The 25,072-nt window shown below is 36.2% G+C and overlaps 1 protein-coding gene across 2 annotated transcripts in view; it reads left to right on the top strand.

The window, feature by feature from the left end:
* Positions 1-1,091: 1,091 nt before the first annotated feature.
* LOC136833354 (ribosomal protein S6 kinase delta-1) overlaps positions 1,092-25,072 on the top strand; it is a 57,524-nt gene continuing 33,543 nt past the window's right edge. The window contains exons 1-6 of one of the 2 annotated variants that reach the window (XM_067095380.1): positions 1,097-1,208; positions 4,472-4,629; positions 6,408-6,519; positions 11,430-11,494; positions 13,882-14,825; positions 22,635-22,667. In XM_067095380.1, the coding sequence (XP_066951481.1) occupies positions 1,122-1,208; positions 4,472-4,629; positions 6,408-6,519; positions 11,430-11,494; positions 13,882-14,825; positions 22,635-22,667 (1,399 nt within the window). In that variant the 5' untranslated portion in view covers positions 1,097-1,121. Of the gene's footprint in view, positions 1,209-4,471; positions 4,630-6,407; positions 6,520-11,429; positions 11,495-13,881; positions 14,826-22,634; positions 22,668-25,072 lie in introns of both variants that reach the window. The other variant, XM_067095381.1, reaches the window with a different exon arrangement.

The following is a 25,072-nucleotide window of genomic DNA, read 5'->3' as shown; positions in this document are numbered from 1 at the left end:
TTAATAAAAAACTAATGTTCTCCAGGCACAGTTTAAATAAGACTAAATGCATATAAAGACATGTTATTGTGTAATTTCAGTACTTGCTCAAGGTCAGTATTGTAAAAGTTAATTCAAAGAATTAAAAATATTGCAGCAGCAAAATTCCGGATCATTTAATCAAACGACTAGAGGCTTTATTGAGTAACAAACAGGAAAACAATAATAATAATTCCAACTGTTGGGCATCACAAACGCAAGCCTTGATGGAAGTAGTTGTTGCAAGGTTCATGACAAAAGGTCTTCTCACTCTTCTCACCGGGAAAACTTGTCAATCATTAACTAGGATTGAGAAAAATAGACTGATACTCTATTTCATTGTCACGAAAGCAAAAGTTTAACGTCCACAATTAATTTTTTTAATAAAGGTCGTTGCATGAAATGCTGTACAAAATATGAGGATGTTTAAAAAGATATATTATTCATTACTAATAGCAGAAAATTTGATAAACTCTCTCTCTCGTAGGGGGCGATGCCGTCAGTGCATATCACGCAGTGTGCTGTAGGCATTACTTAAGGTTCTTTGCAGCGTCCATTCGGGCCCTAGCTTCAACCCCTTTCAATGCTTTTAATCTACCGCTATTCATATTCTCTCTCTTCCATCTTACTATCCACCCTCTCCTAACAATTATTTCATAGTGTAACTGGAAGGATTTCCTCTTATCACACCTTTAAAATCTCTCTACTCGCAATTTCCGTTTCAGCTCTGAATGATCTCACAGGTCCCAGTGCTTGGCCTTTAGCCTAAATTCTGTATTACATCCATTCCATTCAATCTCTCTCTCTCTCTCTCTCTCTCTCTCTCTCTCTCTCTCTCTCTCTCTCTCTCTCTCTCTCTCTCTCTGTGTGTGTGTGTGGTTAGATGTAATGCAGGAATGTATTAAAAGGAATAAACATACTTTATCTGGACATCATCCATTTGCTAAGAGGGTGTAATACACATTACGGAAATTAATTCAGGAAAGCTTGAGATTGAAATATAGATGACAGAGAATCATTACCGTTTTCAGCTGTCAAAATGACCCAGAAAGTTAGAAACAAGACCCCTTTGCGCAACCAGTAGTAAAATGTAAACAAACAACATGGCAGCCAAATGGGTCCGTATATTTGAAGTTCCTGAAACGAAAAGGCATAGCAAGGGTCACACCATTTATCAAGTCAAATCAACTGTAAGTTTATGTTATGTCTGGTGTATGTAGTAACCCTGGTTTGGCGAATTATCTCCATTACAGGCTTAGGATGAAAGTGAAAGAAGGCCGATAGGGCTGATGGTTTTGGGCCTAGGTCAAGGTTAGATTTGGCTTGCAACTGGGTTTTTTCTTCCTTAACCTATACCAACTAAGTTTAGTCCTGTTGTGGTGGAAATATAAAATTTTTTTTTAATGAAAATAGCCTTTGACTAGTTAAATGACTTAGGCCCATAGCCTATCCTGCCCTAACTTACATTTAAACCGAGGCCTTGCCTGGTTAGCCCAAGGCATTGTTTCAGATTAGATAGTTGGGTAGATCTAAGTAGTAGCTCCGCGGCGGCGATTTCCTTCTAACTTGACTTTTTCTACAGTTTTTTGTTGCTAATTATGGATTTACCTTCAATTTTTGTTGCAATGAATGTAATTAACCTGGAATTAACCCCTGAAGTCCATCCAACAAGGGGTTTCTATACGCGATCTTCACAAGACAGAGCATGGGTACGTCTGTTTGGAACGGTTCATATCCTGTCCGGCAAGTGCAATAACTTGTTAACGTATGGGTACCAGCCCCCCCGGGCCAGTACTGAACACGGGGAAGGGACATTCCATTTGGCCGACAGCAAACAAACTCACCGCCAGTATCAGAAGCCCTAAAAGTGTAGAAAAGACCAGTTTCCAAGGTAAAAACAGCCGTGGAGCTAATACTTAGAATTACCAATACTCTGTAGTTGAACTGTTTACTAGTCTGAATAGCTTTATACCTCATCCAGGAGGGATGCGTATATTTATGGGGAAGCCAACACTAAGTACCCTATTGATGTGAGGCCTACTTTTCTTGGTTTCAGGAGAAAACAGTAAATGTTAAGGAGACAGCCACACAAAGATGTCATACATTATTATACTCTGATAATCTGAGAAATTTACCAAGATAATGAAAAATTTTCCATCTACTGTATATATTTTTTCATTTATCCTTGAGGGGCTGGCACTGAACATGGCAGAAGACCATTGGACACCATATATACTACTATCCCCTAAGGGATAAAAGTGAAAATAGAGACAAAAGACAGCAAATTTCTCTATCTCCATAAATTCTTCAGATTATTTCACTTGCACTGCATTATTTACATCCTTTTATGTAGCCTATTGTGTAGCCCAAAAAAATTATAATAATAAATGATGTCTTTGTGCAGCCATCTCTTTTACATTTACTAAGAAAACAACCTTTACTGTCTAAGAATAGCCCACCCTTATTATCAAAGTTAATTTTTTTCCATACTAGCATGGCACCTAATTTGTGTTAGTATATTATCATATTTGCTGTTATACCAACAGCAAGCCAACAGGACCTAGCCCATATCTGGTATACTACTAGCCTAATCTTTGAAGCTGTGAATGGTGATGATCAGTTATAAAATATACAGTTAGCACATTGAGCTAATTTATTGACAATGCTGGAGAGTATTACAAAATTTGGAAAAAGAACTGTAACTGAACTCAAATTTTTGTCCAGCGATTTAGCTCAAGATGTGAGCTGTCTCCTGAAGACCAAACAAGAGAAACAGCATTGACAACATTTAAGTATAAAAGATTTAAAATATTTCAAGAGGATAGACTGTTCTGCACAAATCTTGAAAGTCTCTCTATGGAATTTTTTTTTTTTTTTTTTGTATTTGAAGAATGTAGTTACAGAAACCGTAAATTAAAAGATTTAGGTTAAGGGGACCGAGTGTTATGGACTTTTTACCAATAAGACTTTGGGTTTTTCTAGGGCTTAACATCATTCCCATAATTTGCCACATACAATAGCCTGGTTTACTGTCATTTTGTTTATCATCTAAATGACTGATAACTCTTTCTTTGTGAGTCATTAGTATTCATATCCATCTAGTAGTGTATGGGGACATAAAGCAGGAAACTTTGATTCTTGAAATTGGAGAGTGAAAATGAAGTATACCAACAACAGTGATGAACATAAAGGACACACAAAATGAGCAGCTAGAAAAATAAGCTTATATAAAATATCACATGAGGAGAAAAGTCACAGAATAATAAGGGTAAAATGACTTGTGAAATGCAAACATGATACCTTAGCCTAACCTCATCAAGGATGTCATTGTCCCCATGGAAGCAAACCACATAAAGGTACATGCACATTTGCAAAACGGCAAAGTAGTCCACAGCTACTCTACATCACCTGGTTATGAGAGAGTTCAAGTCCAGTCTTTGAATTCAGTGTCGAAATAGTTGTTGGTGTCAGTATATTAAAGTTTAGGTTTTAGATATTCACTACAGTCTTTCAGTCACTTAGTGAATCAGGATGGTCTTTAATGCAAGTAAGTTTGGCTGAAATAATGTAACTGAGCTTACAGAAGTCAAAGTTTTGTACACTGCAAAGCAATGATGATTTCAAGTTCATAAAATTTTTAGTGTTTTTTCTTGATACTGCTAAAGTATTTTTAAGTGTACAAAAGAGATATTCACTTTATTAAATAAAAAGTGGAAACATTTGTCTTCTTTGTTTAGTGCATTAGACATCTGTAACATCTGCACCTCTCAAAATTAACATCCTCAAAATTGATAAGATAAACATACTACATGTTTATGGCCTGTAAGAGATAGAGACATAAACTATGACAGCTGAAAACCTTTCACAGTTGTATCAAGCCAGGTGTATTTAGTTCTCATTTACCAACATTTAGGTATCCTGAAAATACATACACTTAAATCATCTTTCCAATTCTCCTAGCGACACTTTGCTTCCAGTGATATATACTTTTTCATTTTTAGGTCTTAGTAGTTAAGGATTTATATCAATTCCTCTTCTTCATCATGATAGTCTATCCTGTCATTCACTGCAGAAGCCTGGGGTTATGCATCAATGCTATTGAAGAAAGGGTAAGTGTTTACAGTATGTAATTTGAGGCTTTGGTTTTGAATGAGTGTGTCTTCTAGTTTTCTGGTTTCATTCCATTCAGAGATAATATTTCCAAAGTCTCCATACATAACCCTTTAAGATTGTTGATAGGTCATCCCTCCAAAACAATGATTCATTTTACTGTACAATAGTGAGGTTGTTACAAAAAAAAATTACTACAGGTTTAAGCTATTGTATAGTAGTTGGTTTGTACCAGAAAGATGAATTATGTATTAAAAAATTGTTTCATTTGTTAAAATTTAACGTGAACCTGTTACGAGATATTTTTTGTTATAGCACCTTACTAATTGGATGACAATTTCAGGTATTTCCTCGAAGTAGCCCAGAAGCATCCACCTCAGTTGTAGTATGGAGGAGATATTCTGATTTGCGGAGGCTTTACAAGGCCATACATGAAATACATCGTAAGATGGGCCTTCCTGGGCAGCTTCCACCTTTTCCACGTGCTACTCTTCTTAACAGGTCTGCTCACTGTTTGCTTTGCCTTCTGCTTAGTTCATTACAGGTGTTATGATAAGTACACATGTGTCACCTTTTAGTGCACAAAACTATTGAATTTTTGAGGTTCCAGGCTACCATATATCTTATGATTTTACCAAATTCATTTTATATCATCCTTTTCTTTATTTATTTATTTGTATTCTTGAAAGAAATTGAAAGTTTTGTTTTATCTGGTAATTTTCTTTGAAGTGAAACGTATTGCTGTTGGATATTTTCAACAATTATTGCTTTTTACAAGGTCAAGATACCTTTGTGATTATAATTACTAATAGTCTTGTTTGCTGCTGTGTATGGTCTATCAAAATTGACTCATCACAAAATTTCAAAGTGTTTTTAAATTGTACAGTGATTACAAAGTACAGTTTAAATAAAGGCCAATTTAAAGGTAGATTTTTTTACTCCAGAGTTGTTATTAGAATGATTTACAGAAAACTAATCTGCCTTTTAGACTCCCATGTTTTGGGTATTTGGGTATGAATAATTAGCTTTATTTGTTGTGGCACTTAGTGTAATCATTATGATTTGCAACTTGACCCAACATTGCACTGTCAAAGAAAGATGTTAGGAAGGAAAGCAGTTAGGTCCTGATATGTATTTGAAGATTAACTTTCCTGACATATACCACAAAGGTTCAAGGTCACTCATTAGCAGTAGTGGAAAGGGATAGGCCATTGCATCATTATTACTGCACAACCTTAGAGACTCACCATATACAGTGAACACATGATCAATGCCTTTGTCCCTTTCCACCCAAGCTAGGACCATGGGGAACTACTTTAGCAGCTTATGATGACTCAGCAGATAGACATTGAACCTGCCATCCCCAGCTCACAGGGACAATAAGTTCATGTTGTTAGTGAAGTCTGTCAGGCAAGAGTGAGGCTGGAAGTTAGAACTTACACAAATGTCCACCAATCTCTTTTGAGCTACCATGACCCTGTGAACTCTTAGCTTTAATATATTCAAGCACCTGGGAGATAGTTGTCATATCTTTTGTAAGCTAGTGCCTGACACATCCATGACCTGAAATGCCTCTTGTCCTCTCTAATGGCTGTGGCAATGACTTTTACTCAACCTTCCTCTTGTAACTAAAGTATACGTGTAATTGCTTTATCACCAAAAGAAAAAACATCGATCCATTCTTTAGGGGTTTTTAAGAGGATACACCAGTATGAATTTTCATTAATTTTAGAACATTTTATGCATGTTGAAACTTATTATGACTTGATACTATGTGGCATAAGGTATCGTATGGAAAATTGTCTGTAGAGTTCCATAAAATAAAAGATATTGTTGTTTATCTCCACTCCCAAAATAATGTTAGAAAATTAAATAAGAAAATACATTTTAGAAAACATTGTTAATTTATAAGATTATTTAGTAAAATAAAGCCATGGAATATTTGAAGTGGTTTTAATGAGATCCACGAAATATATTTCTACTTTGTGGCTTTTTGGGTTTTACTTAGGAACTATATGTGCTATTTTTAGTAATTTTAATTGTAGTTTTAGTATACTGGAGAGGTAGTGTACTCACATGATGCAGGTATCTGTAAAAACTGTGATTCAGTTAATTTCTAAAAATATATTGGTGCATCCCCTTAAGTACTGTACAGTATTATATTTCTGTTATGTTGTACTTTTTAAAATGCCAATGATTATGAAATCTCTTTTCATTAATATATTGTAGAAATCCAAAGATTTATTGTGTGATTACAATAATATCAATATTTTTAATAGGTTTGAAGCTGATGTTGTGGAGGCAAGACGTCAGGCTGCTTTGGATCTCTTCAAGTTTATCGGTCAGCATAGTGCTCTCTTCACATCTGAACCCTTTACAAAGTTTTTTGAGGTATGTTGGACCTGCCAAATCATAGTAGGGAAGCCAGTATTTAATGAAATAGATGCAGATGATGGTAGATAATTGCACAAATGTTGGTGTGTGATAAAATTTGTAAATTGCCAATTTAAAAATATTTTGTCACTCACCGGTTTGGCGGTTGAAGCTTAATAAAAGGGTAGTTAATTGGTGACACATAAGTTAGGGGATGGGGTTACTTCCCACTCTCCAGTTAACTGTTGATTTTACTATGGCTGTACTCAAGTTAAGTCTTCTCTGTTGCTACTGTGAACTCAACTTTGGTAATGAAATTGCAGTGTTGTCTTTAGTTGTTTGTTTGATTGTTTGCTCTGTATTTCAGGGATACTAGAACAAATAATTGTATTGTCTCTGGTTTCTTATTTGTCAAATATTTTTCTTTTATAAGTTTCTTTCTTTAAGGCCTTCATGTTTGCATTTTTATCTGGAAGTTTTATATAGTGGTTCACACAAGAATTAAAGCTTTACAGTGGGACTTCAGGTTTGTATGCAAGAGAAACATGATTTCTGTAGTTGTGAGTGTTCTTGTGCGTTCTGTTTTTTGCAAGGGCCGAGTATTTCTGTGAACTTTTCCAGGAGAAACATACATGGATTCATGTTGCCTGCCCTTCTCTCCCGTTTTCTTTATTTGCTTCTACACCAATAAAAAGGAGCAGTGTGGGTCTTCTCTCTATGTCATCCTTGTGGATTTCCCATGAGCATTTCTTTCGTTGTCAGAGAGATGCCAGTCTTTGCTCTGTCTTTGGACCAAATTTCCTGTAGAACCTGTTACTTTAGTTTCAAATTTCCTGATCAACCACCAGGCAGATTCTCCAGAGAGGGGTAGATTGGGCCTTCCTGTTAGACAGTGTGCTTTCCAGGGACTCTTCTTTTCTTAATGACATCGTTGTTGGAAAATCGTGGCTTCACCTTTACACTTCCTTTTTCTCTCTTGGACTGTTTGGTGCATGGGAGTAGTCAAAGAGTAGTATATTACTACTCTCTTAACACTCTTATGCACCATCCATAGATTCTGTTGAGAGTCTTGTGTTATTGGAATCTTTCCTATCAGGTATGGGGTGATTGGGACATTGTCTTTCTGGGGAAATTTTTACTTCAGTCAAGAGACCTGCCTTTGGGTAACTGCTTTGGTAATGGATCCTTCTGCTGCAACTGCTGTAGACCTATGGGGCCTTCACTGTTGCAGTAGCAAATTGAATATGGGGCAGCCAGGTGGGGGAAGAAACACTGTTTTCTTCATCCTCCATTTTTTCTGCCTTCTAGTTCCACTTCCTGACCTTCTTATCCTCCATCTCTACAGTTTATGAGCTAACAAGCTGGGAAGGACCAGGAGTCTCCTTTAGGATATCCTTTCAGATTTCTTGCAAGTGCTCTTTCATCTGCAGAGGGACACTGATCTTTGCTATTGTTTAGGGACTAAGGGAGCTGTTGGCCAAGACTTTGTTGGGGGAAATTTGAACTTTTTATTCCATTTTGTATCTTCAGATTTATTGCAGAAAGACCAGTCCCAGCCCATGACAATACCATGTAGACTTTTCAGAATCTTTTGGTTACAGTCTTGGGTCTCCATGTCGCATACTTTTCTGTATGATAACTATATGCTGCTGCATTGTGCTGGTCCTTTGGATTTTGTGGTTGGTACAGCTTTATGAACATATTTCTCTCCACTATGATGTTCAGCTCTCTGTACATCTTTTGTGCTTGTATGCTACAGGTGTTTGTATTCAGCCTGTGTCCATGCATCACTGGTTCTTGTAAAATCTGGTGGCTGGACTGGTTTACAAGCATGGTACCAATTACCTTGTTTGGGTTCCATTACTGTTGTAGCGGTTTTGGTTACCATAGGATGTGTTACGGGCATGATTACAGTTTTTGTGTTCTGAGCATTTCCTTTATTTATATTATGATCCCACCATTCTGTTGTAGAGGGATCTTGTTGGTCGCTCTCTTGACTCTACAGTATGTGAGTTGTAGTGCTTTAATTGGTTTAGACAAGTGAGACCAAAGGATTCTGGTTAGTCATGGAGAAGCCAGACCAGCATTGAAAGACCTTAAAAATTTATCCATTGTTGTTTCTTTGGTTGGGATTTTTCTCTCCTGTATAAGTCAGTGAGGAGTGAGTGGTCTGGCCCTCTGGGAAGACAATACTGTTTTGCCTTTGGCAGTGGGAGGATATGCTTCTCTTTTTTTTTTTTTTCCCCCAATCTGTATCATTGCAATCTGGTGTGACGGGTGTGCCAGCTCTTTTTCTTCCTTCCCACTGCTTTACAATTCCATTCCCTGGTTCTTCAGGGGGGGTCAGTCTTAGACTCCTCCTTAACTCTCTCTGGAGAATGTTTTCTTCAGCTTGATGTTCTTGGAAGTGATTAGGACCATTAGTGAAGTACCCTACAATCTCCTCAACTTCTTACAGATATCAGTATTAGGAGACCATTCTACAGGTAGGAGCTGGGACCAACTGCTGAGAAACTCAGCCACTATATTGCACTCCCATGGGGCATACCTGGGGATCAAGGCTATGGTCCTGTCTTTTGTCCGTTTAAGGATATGTATGGCCAGGTGGCACATCTCCAGAGATATGGTTTTCCCTTATTTCTCAACTAAGTGCCAGGTGCATTGTCCAGTATGACTTCCACCATCTTGCTGGACAAAATGCTAAAGAATTCCTTGAGAGCTAGGAAGACTACTTTTAGCTCCGACTGATTGATGTGGATTACCTTTTCATCCTTTGACCAACAATCTGCTGCTGCTGTGTCTGAGAGGTGAGCACCCAATCCCTTTCTTTAAACCATTTGAGAGTAAGAGATGATTAAGGGCTGGAATTTTGCCACCACTTCAGGTTTAGGTACACCAGGTGAGGAAGGGAAAATGAAAAGTTTTCAGGGTCTAATTGAGGGGCTCGCTTCTCATTTGGCTGCCATTTCAGGAAGTGTAACCTGCATCTGCTGAGAGGTACAAACTTTTCTAAGATCCTTGTCTGCACTTTACTGGAGGCATTTGTGGATGCAGGAACTCGTGCAACTCTGCCAGGAATCCCTTTGTTTTACCAAGAGAGTTTCAAACCATATCTAGGGATGTGGTATTTAGACCCATCCCAAGTTGATGTCATCATCTTTGGAGCCCCAAAACTGATTTTTGCAGTTGAGAATCAGACTCAAGTAGTGAAGCAGACTGAAGAGAACTTTCTGCTTCCTTAATAGCCATCATTAGCTAATTGTCCAAGTACCTCAGAGTTTCATCCCCTTCTTGTGGTCCCAACGTCAATTAGGGTGAGTACTCTGGTAAACTCATAAGGGGCTGTTGCTAGCCCAGAGCATAAGGTCTTGATCTGGTAGATCTTGTCCTGCAAAACAAACCTAAGAAATACCAAGGAGGATGGCTGCATGGGAATCTGAAAATGTCCCTAGATATTTAGAAGATAGAAAGTCAAAATTTCAAATGGCCACCATACTACTGCTGTCATACATATCTGATAGGATGCCAGTTGCAGGAATTTCCCAAAGGGACTGAGGTTGATGATGGTGCACCAGTTACCAGAGGATTTGGGAATGTCAAACAGATGTCTGTAGAACCCTTGCAGATCCACAGATATCTCATCTACAGCACTTTCATTCATCACTGACTGCACCTTGTTTAAAGCCCAAAACTTGTCTGAATGCTTTATATAGGACTCGAATGGATTTGATAGTACAGGCAGTCCTTGGTTATTGGTGGGGGTTCCGTTCTTGGGGGGTGTGATGATAACCGAAAATCGGCGATTTCCGGCGTGCCAATTTTCGGTTATCAGTGCCTCTGTTAGGTATGTATTGGTGCCAATACCGAATTATTGGCGCCGATAAGCAGAAATTGGTGATTTTCGGCACCGAAAATTGCTGATTTTTGTCGCTAGACAAATGCCATAAAACCAGATCGCCATTAACCGAGCCCACCGTTAACCAGGGACTGCCTGTAATAATATTAATGATATTTAATTAAATATCAGTAGTATTACAGTATTTTGGTTTTGGCTTGGTACAAGTATTGGTAGTCTATGACGTCTGGGTAAACATTAGCCTGTCAGATACCTGAACATTGTATATAAGACCTTGGTGCATATTTCAAGCTGATTTTTGGAAAATATGGGGTCTTATGTGCTGTGAAAATGGTAGTCATACTTGCAGTTGTCATAACTGCAGACAGAAATAGATATCAGCAAATATACTATTTACTGTTAATGTACAACAAGGAAAAATCAGCAGAAGACAGAGAAATATTCAAGTGTAAAGCATGAAGACTTAAGAATGAAAGGTAGAGGAAAAATGAACATTAGTGAGCAGAATAGTTTCCAAAACTGGGAGTTGCAAAGGCAGGTGTGATGTGACTGAAGACAAACAAGGGAATGACTTACCACTATTAGTGGCACCGGAGTTTTGGATTTGTGGCTAGCAGTGAGGGAGTACTGTTCCTTTCCATTCTACAGTGTGTCTCTTGGAATGCCAACTGCACAGACTGGCTCATGGAAGCTGATGGGTTTTGTGTTAAAACAAATTTATGGCTAATTCTTTTAAATAACATCAAATGGTTAATCTTTCCCAATTTTGAACACCCCTCTTTCACTTTGATTTAGTTAATGGCTGTTACAGCCAGATTTATTTTATAATGCATAATTATCTTGTCTACCACATTCATACACATGCAAAACTTTAAGGCACATTTATTTATTTTCACTGTCAAATCAGTTTCTTAATTTTCACACCCAGAGGAGTAGCAAGATTGGTCGATTTTAATTCCTGACATATTTTAGAAATAAAAAGGGGGCATTTAATCGCGTATGTTTGTTTAATTTACATACTGGTAAGAGAGTATTGGATTTTGAGTCCTCATGTTGGTACTTTTGATTTCAGAGTGACGATAGCGATGGGAAAAGAAATAATGATAGTCCAGCCAAAAGGAAGGACTCAAAAGGAAGGTAATGTTTCATGTTTGATGCCTGTTCTTTTTATCTTGCATATATTGCTTTCTGAATTTTATGCATTATAAAGAGAGTAAAAGTTTTTCTTATTGAGTTATCAAGATTCTACAATTTTGCAACCAGATCCTGAGCTGGAGATCTGACAAATTAGTTGCTGGTACACTGTTCTATCTAAACTTATCTTGAGGGGATTTGCAGAAACATCCTTTGTTTTACCATGTTATTGTTTTCCATGTGGGAAGTACTGCTCACTTTGTGCCTTGCATTCCTTTGGCTGCTGGTTCATTGCTTTCAACCTTTTACTTTTCATCCACTTCTTTTGGTAGAACTAAGCATTAGCTCCATGTTGGGTATTTCCATTAAAATTGACTTTTCCTATACTGTAGTATTTTGTTGCTTATCAAGAATTTACCATTATTTTTTGTTGGTCGACTGTAATTAACCTGTACTTAACTCAGAACTGATTATGTTTTTGTAAGCTGGCCATCCTGGAATACTATCACACATGCGCAGTGTTATTGGGGAACTTTTAGTAAAAAGTGGTTTCCTTTACTGGGGTCCTATTAGTTTTAATAGGAGGCTGTTCATTGAACTCAGAATGGAGAAAAACATCATGGCTGTTCTGATAAGATTTATATCGGGAAAGACGATCTCATAGACATCTTATTAAAAGTTTGTATGAAGATGGGAGAAGCAATTTTATTTAGTATTTTGTGTAATGAATTACAGTATTTACATTTTGTGTGGGATTGGTATAAAAAGAAGAGCAAATTGCAGTTTGCATGGAATAGGGGAATTTATAATGAATGGGTTCTTATGAACAAACAAAAATTAATGTTACCTGTATAAGGCCTGTGCTGTATTTAGCAAAGACTTGAGCACTGGCTAAGTAACACAGCCTACTAGGTTAGGTTAGGTTAGGGTACGTTAGGTTAGTATGGTTCCTTTCATAATAGATTTCATTAGCCAATCCTTTCTTGAACGTATGGCTTCCTAATGACTTTTGTGTTTGTGGAACCATTCCATACAGTACGTGTGGAGCTAATACTTAGAAATACCCTTCCTTTGGGTTCTTTCTACTAAGCAGTCTAATTTTTGTTTTTCTGGGCTCCATTTACTGGGCTCCATTTTTGATACTTTTTTAAGAACAGATAATTTGGGTAAGTCCTATAAAAGTGTAGCATTGTGATTCATGAGTTTCATTGAATTAGTTTAGTATAATGTTTTATTCTAAATTAGTTAAATTGATGTGAGATAAAAAGTTGGACAGCTAAGTAGAATAGCCCATAGGGAACAGATGAAAAGTAAAGGAAAGAAATCTTTGCAGTATGACCTGAATGGGCACTGTAAAGACCTTTAGTACCATTTAGAGTGTGCCAAACAAGGGGCACTGTAAACAGAAGCTCGAACGATGAATTCAAAGTGTTTTCATGCTAAGGAGTGAGATCCCTAATAGTCTTTAATGTGCTTTGCAGCTCCTACGAGATTTTCATTGATGGCTGAGTATGTGCAAGAGAAATGGTCATAGGAATGTTACGGTTACTTCAAGTTCAGAAAAAGAAAGATCAAAATACCCATGATAGGAATATGATTTTTTAAGAGGGGGTGCTTGAAGGTTTGGAAGGAAAAAAAATATCTGTAACAGTGTATATTTGGATTTGGTGTTGAAGTACTTATGTTGATATGACATAATTATCAGCTTATTAGTAACAGGTGAAAAGAAAGGATAACAAAGACCTGTGGCAAGGAATAAATATTAAACTTAAAAGCAATTCTGGGATTCAGGGAAAGACGGCTAAGTAAGAGAATTGCCATAGAAGTTGGAAGAATAATTTTTAGACAGATATCCAGAGAGATTCAGAATTCACAAGTATTTATAGGTATGTTGATTGATGTTAGAGGGAACTTAAGTTTTATTTTAAAACAAAAATGTGAGTGATTGTTGTATTTGGAGATCTAAGATAGTTTTAATCTGTTACTGGTTAGCTGAAACTAGCAAGGAAAGACACTTTTAAGGGATGGTGTGTGTATGAAAACTGTTGAGGAGGATTTCTTTCTTTGTAGTTGACTACTTAATTGTTTGTTACATATGTATTTATGGCAGTTTCGTATAGCCTAGTTCCTATGGATAATGGTGGTTACTATGGACCATAATGTTTAATTGACATGATGTAATTTTGAATTAAGTAACTATTTCCTTTTTACAGTTTTGTTATATTACTTATAATTCACATTTTGTAATTTTGAATTAAGTAACTATTTCCTTATTACAGTGTAGTTATATTACTTATACTTTGCTGTCAGCTTGTCTTAGATGAAATTATTCTTGAAAAACAGTGTCTTTTTTGTTATATTTGGTAATGAAATTTTGTATTTCCTTTTAGATCGAAAGAAGCTGAACACTTGGCATCTACCCTTGGAATACAAGGGTTATCATCGTTGTATTCACAGATGAGTGATACTGAAGATGATTTCAGTGTATGCTCTAGTTTAGATTCTCCAACCAGTCCAACAAGTTTAGGGCCAGTATTTCCTTTGAGTTATGATTCTTCATTGACTGCAAGACCGCGCACTGTTGAAGCAGTTAGCAATAAAGGAGACGGAACTATAAGTAATGAAAATATGCATAATTCATCTATAATTACACCTGTGTCAAAGGAAATCAAACACAATTTAAGAGAATCTACCATAGACAACAATGCTAGGGAGTTGGATTCACAAATGCAAAATTATCAAAATAGTAGTGCAGGAACATCCAGGAATCCGGACAGGAAGGGTGTTGACCTCAGTTGGAACTTATTGTATGACAACAGTGTAGAAGAAGAAATTTTTAATTTTGATACAGAAAATTCATGTGACCCAAGAAGAGACCCCAATCATAATCAAAGTGAGAGACATCCATCTGTTTCATCCCTGTCAAGTGTTTCATCACAGCCATGCTGCATTTATGAAAATCCTGTTCATGATTCACCAAAGCATCATCAAAAACCTTATCCAAATGAAGATGATACTCAAAGTTCAGATGCAATGGCTACACAAGAAAAAGGATCTCGCCCTCTTCCGCCCATTGATGTATCCAGAAAGATCAGTATTACTGGTCGCAAGAACTCTGTTCCTCTGACACCTCTCACACCATTGACAAAGTCTGTTATTCCTGTTGTACCAAACTCAAAAGTGCCAAGCCCTCAGGAGGTTGCTAGTAGCCAGTATATATTTGTAGCAGCTCAGCAAATATCAGAAGCTCAGCTTCACGAACAGAAGAAGGACTACAAACAAGCTCTCAATATGTACCGAGAAGGTGTTGGAACATTGCTGCAGGGTGTTCAAGGTAGGTTTTTCTTTGAGGTTGCTATTGTTTTAAATAAATTACCTGTTAGTTTTGTTAGTTTACAGTACCAAATTTTGTTGAAAAACCACTGTTTCCACTGCACTGTATGGGGATAGCACATTTCTAGTTTTTATTATCTCATTGTATGCCTTATAGCGAAAGACATATTTAATCATCATTTGTGTTATTTCTTGATGGAAGAAAGTGGTAAAATAAATTGCCATCTGAAACTGGAACAAGGGACTTAGGATTCTCGTAGCAAAGAAAGTAAGTGGTACTCTCCTTTGATAGTGTGAATTCTGAATTTGGTCATGTGATCACAGAAAAGGTATCAGTACACTCCCTGACAAATTTAAAAGGCGACTTGCAAACTGATATGAATAGAAAGTTAGGGAGAGGTGGTCTTTCAACAGATCAGGAGCATGTGAAGTTTTAAGGTAAGAACTGAGTTTTAGTTTTAATAGGAGGCTGTTCATTGAACTCAGAATGGAGAAAAACATCATGGCTGTTCTGATAAGATTTATATCGGGAAAGACGATCTCATAGACATCTTATTAAAAGTTTGTATGAAGATGGGAGAAGCAATTTTATTTAGTATTTTGTGTAATGAATTACAGTATTTACATTTTGTGTGGGATTGGTATAAAAAGAAGAGCAAATTGCAGTTTGCATGGAATAGGGGAATTTATAATGAATGGGTTCTTATGAACAAACAAAAATTAATGTTACCTGTATAAGGCCTGTGCTGTATTTAGCAAAGACTTGAGCACTGCAATTGAAAAGGGATGGGCTTCTGAAGGTGTGTGACTACAAAATACTATGATTCTGGCTGGATTGCAGTGGGATGATCACATTACAGATGAGGAATTTGCAGAAAGATATGGTGGCCTGAGGCTGAAAAATAAGGTGAGATTGTCTGGACATGTGATGAAGAAAATAGAGGAGCAGTTAGTCAGTAAAGTAGATATGTAAGCAATAGTAGGAAAACCAGTAGGAAGACAGGAAATTCTGGAGAAAGGGTACTGAGAGAGATAGAGATTAAAGCAAAAATTGTGCAAGAAAAAAGAGTGGAGAGAATTCCTTGTCAGACTCTGAAATTGGGAAATCTGACAAAAAACTTCATTATGTAATAATGATCATGATATGAAGTAAGGTGAGTAATATAGTGCTGCTAAACTGCTAGTAGGTGGATTTTTCCAAGGTGAACTACAAAAACTTGCTAATAGTCCTTGTGAAATATGGAATTTTATGATTTTCCAAGGTGCATTAAAAACTAAACCACAAGGAATAATTCAGTCTCAGCTTTATTGAAAAAGATTCAGAATCTCAATCATGGTATGAGGTGCCATTTCACATGGTTTGTAAGAGTACATAATACTTGTTTGACATTCCTTTCCCCAATCCCTGTCATTCTAAGCCAATTTTCATGGAATTTCCCTTGTTTGACTTACAAACCCATTATTGAATTAGCCCATATTCAAGGTCTTCATGTAGGCACACCATTCTTGAATATGAAGAAAAAGACTGGATTGATGTTAGTGACAGTCAAGGGTTTGCGTTAGGCTGGTCGTGCTGATGGCAGATGGCATACTAGAACTTGCATGGGATCTAATGCTTATTTATTCACTTCCAAAACTACTTACCTGTTAGAATTCCAATGGATGATGATGATGATACAGTTGGATTATCACTCTTGTTCACAGTTTCTTTGGTCAAGAGTTGTAGTCATGTTGATTGTGCCACAATTTTCCCTTTTATACTTAATCTATTAAACAGCAAAGGTTGGGTCTGTACTAATATAGCACTATTGTCAGGGAAGCAGTCTTGCCAGATCAAGCAAACAACCAGCATTTCTGTGCAGTCTCTGTTGACAAGAACAGTAGTGCCATCGTTGCTTCAAATTTATTATTTCTACCATTTGGTGTTAATAATAATAATAATCATTGCTCATGTTAAGTAAGTACAGGTATTCTTATGGAAGTACAACATTGCCAACTTGATGAATGTTGCAGGCAGGCTTTGATACAGATATGTCTGAACTATAAAGGTGCCTGTAATTGCTGGACTACATCACTGTGCTGAAACATTGTCATTTCAGGGATCATTAACAGAAACTGTGGTCTTCAATAGAAACTTGAGCTATCACTGGTGGCAGAGGCAAATTTACCTAACAAAAATGTTGTAGGATTTTGGGCCTTGTCTTGGGGTAAATATACAATATCTGCCAGCAGTTTTCTTTGGACCTTCCAGACTACTTCTGTTTGACAAAATTCATACTTAATTCAGGGACAGTGTGATATCAACAATTTTCTTTGCCGTTATCATTCTCATTCAGGTCCCTGGTTCGGAGTGCATGATTGCAAGCAAAAGTTCGGGCTGTCCTGACCGATTGATAAAATATGTTAACTTATCAACTTGGTAAAAATTTCACTTACAGTTTCACATATAGGCTTTTATCAGCCTGTAGTATAGTAGAGACTCATTAGATCTTAGTTTCTACTGTTTTCTATGAAAGGAAATGATGTTCACTTCATGGAAAACCAGCAGGTATAAGGGGACTCATATTCTATGTAAAAAAAATGGTAGGACAAAAAATGTTGGTTTTTGTGAGTAATTATACACTCTTTGGATTAATGGTGGTTGAAATCCACAACTGGCACTACCCATCTATTGGTTGTCATCACTACCTTCTACTCGAGGAAAGGTACAGATTGATTTGGCTGTTCCAACAGATATGTAAGTCATCTGAGTGAATCTTTTTTCTCCCCTGTTCAGGAAGGATGTTTATGTATCATTTCCTTTATTTTGATTTGATCACTGGATGGTTTTGTCTTTGGCTTGGATGAGTTAAAATCTTTTTGTTGCTAAGTTCTCATTGGTAGGCAAGTCTTAGCCCCTTCAACATTTAGACTTGAATTTTTTCTAGATCATTTGTACCGTAGATCATTTCAGTCTCTGCTCCTAACCCATACTAAATTGCTGATTGAAAATTTTATATAATTGTCATCAGCCTGGCTTAAAGAAAATCTCACCTACACAGGAACTTGTATGAACATTGAATATGGAAGACCCATTAAATCAACAAATATTGGGGACGTATTTTTTGTAGATAAATGCTAGGAAAATAAATTGTTTACTTTTTTTTATTGATCATTTCAAGGATTAATAGTACTCAAGTTCCATCATTTGTGACTGGCTCTACCCCTCTGTTCCAGTTCAGCCAGCAGTGAGAACCTCCATCCTGTTGTTAGTCTCTTTGATGGATGCCCGTAATTGACACTGGAATGTCAGATTCCCATCTTCATGACTTGGATGGAAGTCTTCTTTTGTCATTACCTCTTTGTTTAGATAGTCTTCTCTACAAGCTCTCCGTCCTGGAAGTCTGGTAGTCTTTGCTTTTGACAGAACTTTTTGAGATTTCCTGGTGATCTTTGAATGCTGGATAACCAGTCTACCAGTCAACCAGTCACTCCCTGGAATATCAGCAGTGTATAATCATCAGGATCTTATTTAGCACTTCAAAATAGGAGACTCCTGGTTGTTTTTGTCGGTCCCTAATCATTTTTAATGGAGGACATCCTGCTTCTAGACTTTGCAGCTGTATTCTGGCTTATGAGAGAACCACACTTTATCATTAGTAATAAGTGACTCTCCCAAAACTTGAATATTTCCTCTTCATGAAGATCAGCAGTCAAAACATGGCTTTACTTGTGCAGTAGATCTTCATGGGGATCACAGTGTACAAGGATCTCACTGCCATTAAGGTATTTCTTGCAACCAAGAAGCCCAGTGTACCAGGGCTTTTCAGTGAGGGCAGTTCCTCAAGGGCAGAGGTGACTGTGACCTGTTGAAACAGTCAGAAAGAACCATTGCTTCAAACCGTCACTATTTCAAGTAGACATATGGATGTCATGAGACACACACTGTCACTTCTCACAGACTCAGCATCTTGGCTTTGCATGTCAACTTCTTTGAAAGGCAAATCTTGATGAGCCATACTCTCCTCTAGGGCATGTTCTGGCCACTCCATACCAAACAGGAAAATGCTGCTGCAACATCCTGCTCAGTAAGGAATAGCCAGATGTTTTTTCATGTGTGATCTGTACATCCAGGAACCTGTGCCAGCTAGTTACTGTATTTCTGTTTTAACTGGAAGGTATGACACTAAACTGAAAGTTATGACACCTAACTTGTTCAAAATCTTTACCAGGTAAGCTCTGTTATTAAGGCTTAACCCTTAAACGCCTATTGGACGTATCATACGTCGACTAAAATTGTCTGTTGGGTGCCGCGTGGACGTACTGTACATCGACTACAAAAAATTTCAACCTTCGGTCAACTTTGACTCGACCGAAATGGTCGAAAAACGCAATTGTAAGCTAAAACTCTTACATTCTAGTAATATTCAATCACGTACCTTCATTTTGCAACAAATTGGAAGTCTCTAGAACAATATTTCGATTTATGATGAATTTTTGAAAAAAACTTTTTTCTTACACACGGGCGGTAACTCAGCCGAAAATTTTATAAATCCTTTCGTCATTTTGTCGTAATTTTTGCACTGCTCTATATTAGCCGTTACATAAAGTTTTATATATGAAAATGTGCGCAATTTCATGTACAATACAGCAAAATACAACCATGGAAGCTTTTATCAGTTTGGACATATTTTCTTATAAACCTTGATAACTGCCAAAATTTCAACCTTTGGTCAACTTTGACTCGACCGAAATGGTAAAAAAACGCAATTGTAAGCTAAAAATCTTACAGTCTAGTAATATTCAATCATTTACCTTCATTTTGCAACCAATTGGAAGTCTCTAGCACAATATTTCGATTTATGGTGAATTTTGAAAAACTTTTTCTTCACGTCCAGCGCCAGAAATTCTTTAAATCACGTTGTTGTAATGTTTGCACTGTTTTTATATTAGTCGTTACATAAAGTTTTATATATGGAAATGTGCGCAGTTTCATGTAGAATACAACAAATAACTCATGGTTGTAGCTTTTTTATCAGTTTTGAAATATTTTCATATAAATCACGATAACTGCCAAAATTTCAAGCTTTGGTCAACTTTAACTCGACCCGAAATGGTAAAAAACGCAATTATAAGCTAAAACTCTTACATTCTAGTATTAGTCAATCATGTACCTTCATTTTGCAACAAACTGGAAGTCTCTAGCACAATATTCCGATTTTATGGTGAATTTCTGAAAAAAAAAATTTTCCTTACGTCTGCATGCAGTAACTCAGCCCGAACATCTCAGAAATTCTTTTCGTCATGTTGTCGTAATGTTTTATCATTTTACATTAGTCGTTACATAAACTTTTATATATGAAAATGTGTGCAATTTCATGTAGAATACAACAGAAAATAGCTCATGGTTGTAGCTTTTAACAGTTTTGAAATATTTTCATAAATCACGATAACTGCCAAAATTTCAACCTTGGTCAACTTTAACTCGACCGAAATGGTAAAAACGCAATTGTAAGCTAAAACTTTTACATTCTAGTAATATTCAATCGTTTAACTTCATTTCCAATAAATTGGAACTCTCTAGCACAATATTTCGATTTATGAGTGAATTTTTTTAAAAAAACATTTTCCTTACGTCTGCTGGTAACTCGGCTTAACATCTCAGAAATTCTTTTTCCGTTTGTCGTAATATTTGCACCATTTTATATTAATCGTTACATAAAAGTTTTATATATGAAAATGTGCACAATTTCATGTACAATACAACAGAAAATAACTCATGGTTGTAGCTTTTATCATTTTGAAATATTTTCCATATAAATCGATAAATAGAAAAATTTGACTTTCGGTCAACTTTAACTCGACCGAAATGGTCGAAAACTGCAATTATAAGCTAAAACACTTACAGTCTAGTAATATTCAATCAATTAGCTTCATTTTTTCAACAAACAGGAAGTCTCTAGCACAATATTTGATTTATGGTGAATTTTTAAAAAAACATTTTTATGTCCGTTACATTGAATTCATGCATCATTTGTGATAATATTTTCTCTGTGTTGCTTTAATCGTTTTAAAATTTGTTAGATACCAAAATCATCGTAATTTGGTGTACAATACAACTAAAACAATTAACTCATTAGTTTAACCGTTTTGCTTACAACTGATTGTATACAATTATATACTTTTTTCACTCATATATTCAATATTTATATATGATAATGATAATTTTTCATTTCTGATGGTTGCATACTAAACTTCAGGCAATGACAAAAAAATGAGCCAAAAATGAACTCTTAATCTTAAAAACTAGCGTTCTGTGATTTTTGAAAAAACTTTTTTCCGCAGGCACTAACTCACGACGCGCCCGGCATACGGGAGACGTTTTTTTGTAAATAGGGCTTGTTAAAGGGTTAATAACATTCAGTCAGCAAGTGATTCCACGTGTGCCCTACAGTTGTCTGTCACTTCAGAAACAGGCAGGTTCCTTCTTGACCAGTTTGTGGTGTACTGTACTAGCATGATGTTGCCCAGCAGTCACAAATACTTTTGGCACAGGAGCTTGTCACTAGGGCTTAGCATCTGTCACTTTCAAGGATACTTTCACAGCAGCAGTCACAAAGATACTAAATCAACATAGAAATCTATAGAATCTACTAATTTTGGGAGACAACACACCAGAAACTTTTTTAAAAAACAAAGGGAAGAAACCACCAGGATCTTCTCTAACCTAGCTATCAAGATTATCCAGAATTTCCTTAAAATCCCTAGAGTGAAATGCAAATTTTGTTAGAATAGGTTCAGGATGACAAGTATCAGGGAGAGGGACATCCTCAGCTGATTGCTTAGCTTCAAAAGCTCAATGAAGCAGTTCAGCCTTTTCCCTAGGGCCAGTAACCACTCTACCATCATCTGTTAGTAGTGGTGGAATGGAAGGCGAGCCTGACCCAAAGATAGATGATGCCAATTTGTTCCACCACAGATGTTAAGTTACATAACAGACCTGAGGAACCATGCATGTTTGTGCCAGTCATAAATTAGGCTATTAAAGTAATGGGTTTGTATTTAAAAAATTAAATTTACTGTTAAACATATCTTGCTGTTTCCTGTAACAGCTAATATTATTTCTGTAATGTAAACTACAGTGTTTTGTTCTCACTGTTTGTTGGAATTTTCTTGTCACTAGCTAAGTAAACATATTGCAATTCTTTTTCTCTTAATTATTTTATTTTGCTTGTATTGTAGGCTAGTTTGCATTTCCTGGTGTTGAGGAGATACAGTTAATAGATCAAGACCTTTCTTTCACTGGGCATATTTTGATTGGTATTTTTGAAGTTTGTAATCTGTTGGGCTATATTGACCAATTACTTCGTAGTTTTGGCTTATTGGAAATATGATTAGTAAGATAACAAATTGTTCAGTATTTTTTTGTTATTCAGATATCTCAAATGTCAAGGATGTGCCTTTATCTACATTAATGTAAACAAACTGTTGGTAGTGAGATCTTATTTATGTAAACTTGAATCTATGGTACTAGATGTGTTTATGATTATTGTTTAGAGTGTAATGCATTTTCTTTTTATCCATTCTTTTAAGTATTGCATATGCTGCTGAAATCCAGTTTTGTGTTTATACACACACTCTTGTGTTGGTATGCATTAGTACCCAAAGGAGCTAACCACATTTTTCTTTAGTACACTTATTTGTCTTGATATTTTTAAGATTATAAACCGTCATCATGTCGCAATGTCTTGCCTGTGCACAGAGTGACTTAAAATTTGTGCTTATTGAAAAGTGAAGCTAAATGTCTGAAACTTTTTGTATTTGCATGCAGCAGGTACTGCAGAGGATCAGTCAAAAAAAAGAGGTAATTTTTTGTTTTGGTAGGCCATTTATGCATGCTATTTCAGCCAGGTTCTTTTCTTCTAGTAGACTGTTCTATTATTTTTTTATAATGAATTGGCCCTTTCTCTTTCTCTCTCTGTTAAGTAGTTTTCCTGTAATAAATTGGTTTTTATTATGTAATAAATTTAGTTTAGTTGCATTCAAGTAATGGGTTCTCTCTCTCTCTCTCCTCATTAAATTATTTTCCTGTAGCAAAATGTCTTTTTCTTTTGATAAATCTCTCTTTCTTTGGCTTTGTAGCTCACTGGTAGCTCATTTAGCTCACAACTGGATGACCAGTGTTCGATTCTTGAACCAGATGAGGAGGGACAAATGGACATGATCCATAAAATCCAGTATGCCTCTAGTGACCTAAGCCGTGAATTAGGTACGTAGTTATGAATAGACTTGTGGTACTTAGCTAGGATGGAGAGAGGGAGCAAAGATAGAGAGAAGAAAAAAGAAAGAACACAAGACATGAGTGTTCATTTTTCTTTCAGAATGTATGCTGTATTATGAAAATGGGAGGGGTTCCAACTGAAGTAATTCATACCCACTGGAATGAAACCATTCCAAAAAATATTTTCTCTCTCTCTCTCTTTCAGTACTTTGTTGATGATAATGTTGGCAAGGTTGAAAGCTTGAATGAAATTCATTAGCTTGTTATTGCCTTAAATCTGGTGTGCTGTCTTCACTTTGGGTAATGGAGATCACAAATTGCTGGTCTTTTGAGTGTTTTAATTGATCATTATGAATAGTTCAAGATCCTTGATGGGGCAGACATTTGCTCGAGTAAATAGAACAATATAGCATTTTTTGTAAGGGGGTTTAGCATTCTCTGTATGTGGTTCACTATACAGGATTTTAATTGTCTCTGTATGGGGTTTAGCATTCTCTGTGTATGGTTTAGCATTCCTGTACATTTTTTAGCATTCTCCGTTATGGGGGTTTAGCATTCCTGTGCATTGTTTTAGATTTCTCCGTTACGGGGCTTTAGCATTCTCTTTATGGGGGTTTAGCATTCCTGTACATTGTTTTAACATTCTCCGTTATGGGGGTTTAGCATTCCTGTGCATTGTTTTAGCATTCTTCATTATGAGGCTTCAGCATTCTCTGTATGGGGTTTAACATTCTTGTACGTTGTTTTAGCATTCTCTGTTATGGGGCTTAGCATTCTCTGAATGGGGTTTAGCATTCCTGTACATTGTTTTAGCATTCTCTGTTAAGGGATTTTACCATTCTTTGTATGGGTTTTTAATGTTCTATGTATGGGGATATCACATATAGTGTGTCTTGCTGTACTTAAGATACTTGGCTGCCAGCCTCATTACTTTTTACCATGTGCTTTTCATCCAGTATCCAAGGTCTGTCCTCATGTAGTTGTCCAACTTCTTTTACTTTGTTTCGTTCCAATGTACACCTCTTAGAACTGCTCCTTCGGACAACCCTATTAGTCTACAAAGGATGTGATGGTCTTTTAAAGGTTGTTTAATAATAATAATAATAATAATAATAATAATAATAATAATAATAATAATAATAATAATAACAATAATAATAATAACAATAATAATAATATACTCATATGTCATTTTTATGAAATAATTGCCCAATTATTATTATTATTTTTATAAAGTAGTTTAATAAGACCACTTAGCCTCATTTCTAGACTCATAGGGTTCTCTCAAAGGATTTAGTCTTAAATGAAAAGCCAAAAGTGAGCAAGATAAAGTTAGGAAGTTGAACAGCCAGATAGGAAGAGACTGATGGAAGCAGAAAGTAAAGTAACTCTGAGGTAAAAGGAAAACTGTGAAGAACATTCATTTTGATCTACAGTGCACCACATGAGGTACTGTAGGCAGTGTGTAACGTGGGATATGCATGTAAGTGACCACTTACGTTCATGTGTTGGTGTGTGCCTGTGCCAAACAATGCTATGTCACAAGCTTATTCCTGAGCAAATTTTTATTATTAGTTGCCTGTTCCATTTATACATGTCATATCTGAGGAGAAATTGCCATATTCCATACCCTCTGCTTTGCAGTTTTAAAGTTAATGAAAATAAAAATGCATATAACCTCTGTGTGTGTGTGTAGGTCTGTTTTTGCACTTTAAATGTTTATCATTTGGTAGTATTGAGATGTTTTTATATTTTTCTTGCATGTAAGCCATAACATTTTTGTGATAGAAAATATTGTTTCACAAAGTCAATGCAGTGAATATTTAGCAGAATTAGCTTAAAATTTTCCTGTAGATATAACTTTTTTTTGGTAGTTGTGAATAAAATATGCTGTAAAAATAGTGAAGTGAGTAGATAGTAAAGCAATTTAATTTTTTGGTTTGTGTTGCTTACTCTAGAGAGACTTGATCTTAGGAAATATACATTGC

The sequence above is a fragment of the Macrobrachium rosenbergii genome, chromosome 51 (assembly GCF_040412425.1).
Source record: "Macrobrachium rosenbergii isolate ZJJX-2024 chromosome 51, ASM4041242v1, whole genome shotgun sequence".
In the NCBI taxonomy this organism is placed as follows: domain Eukaryota; kingdom Metazoa; phylum Arthropoda; class Malacostraca; order Decapoda; family Palaemonidae; genus Macrobrachium; species Macrobrachium rosenbergii.
This window is presented reverse-complemented; position numbering and strand designations above follow the sequence as displayed.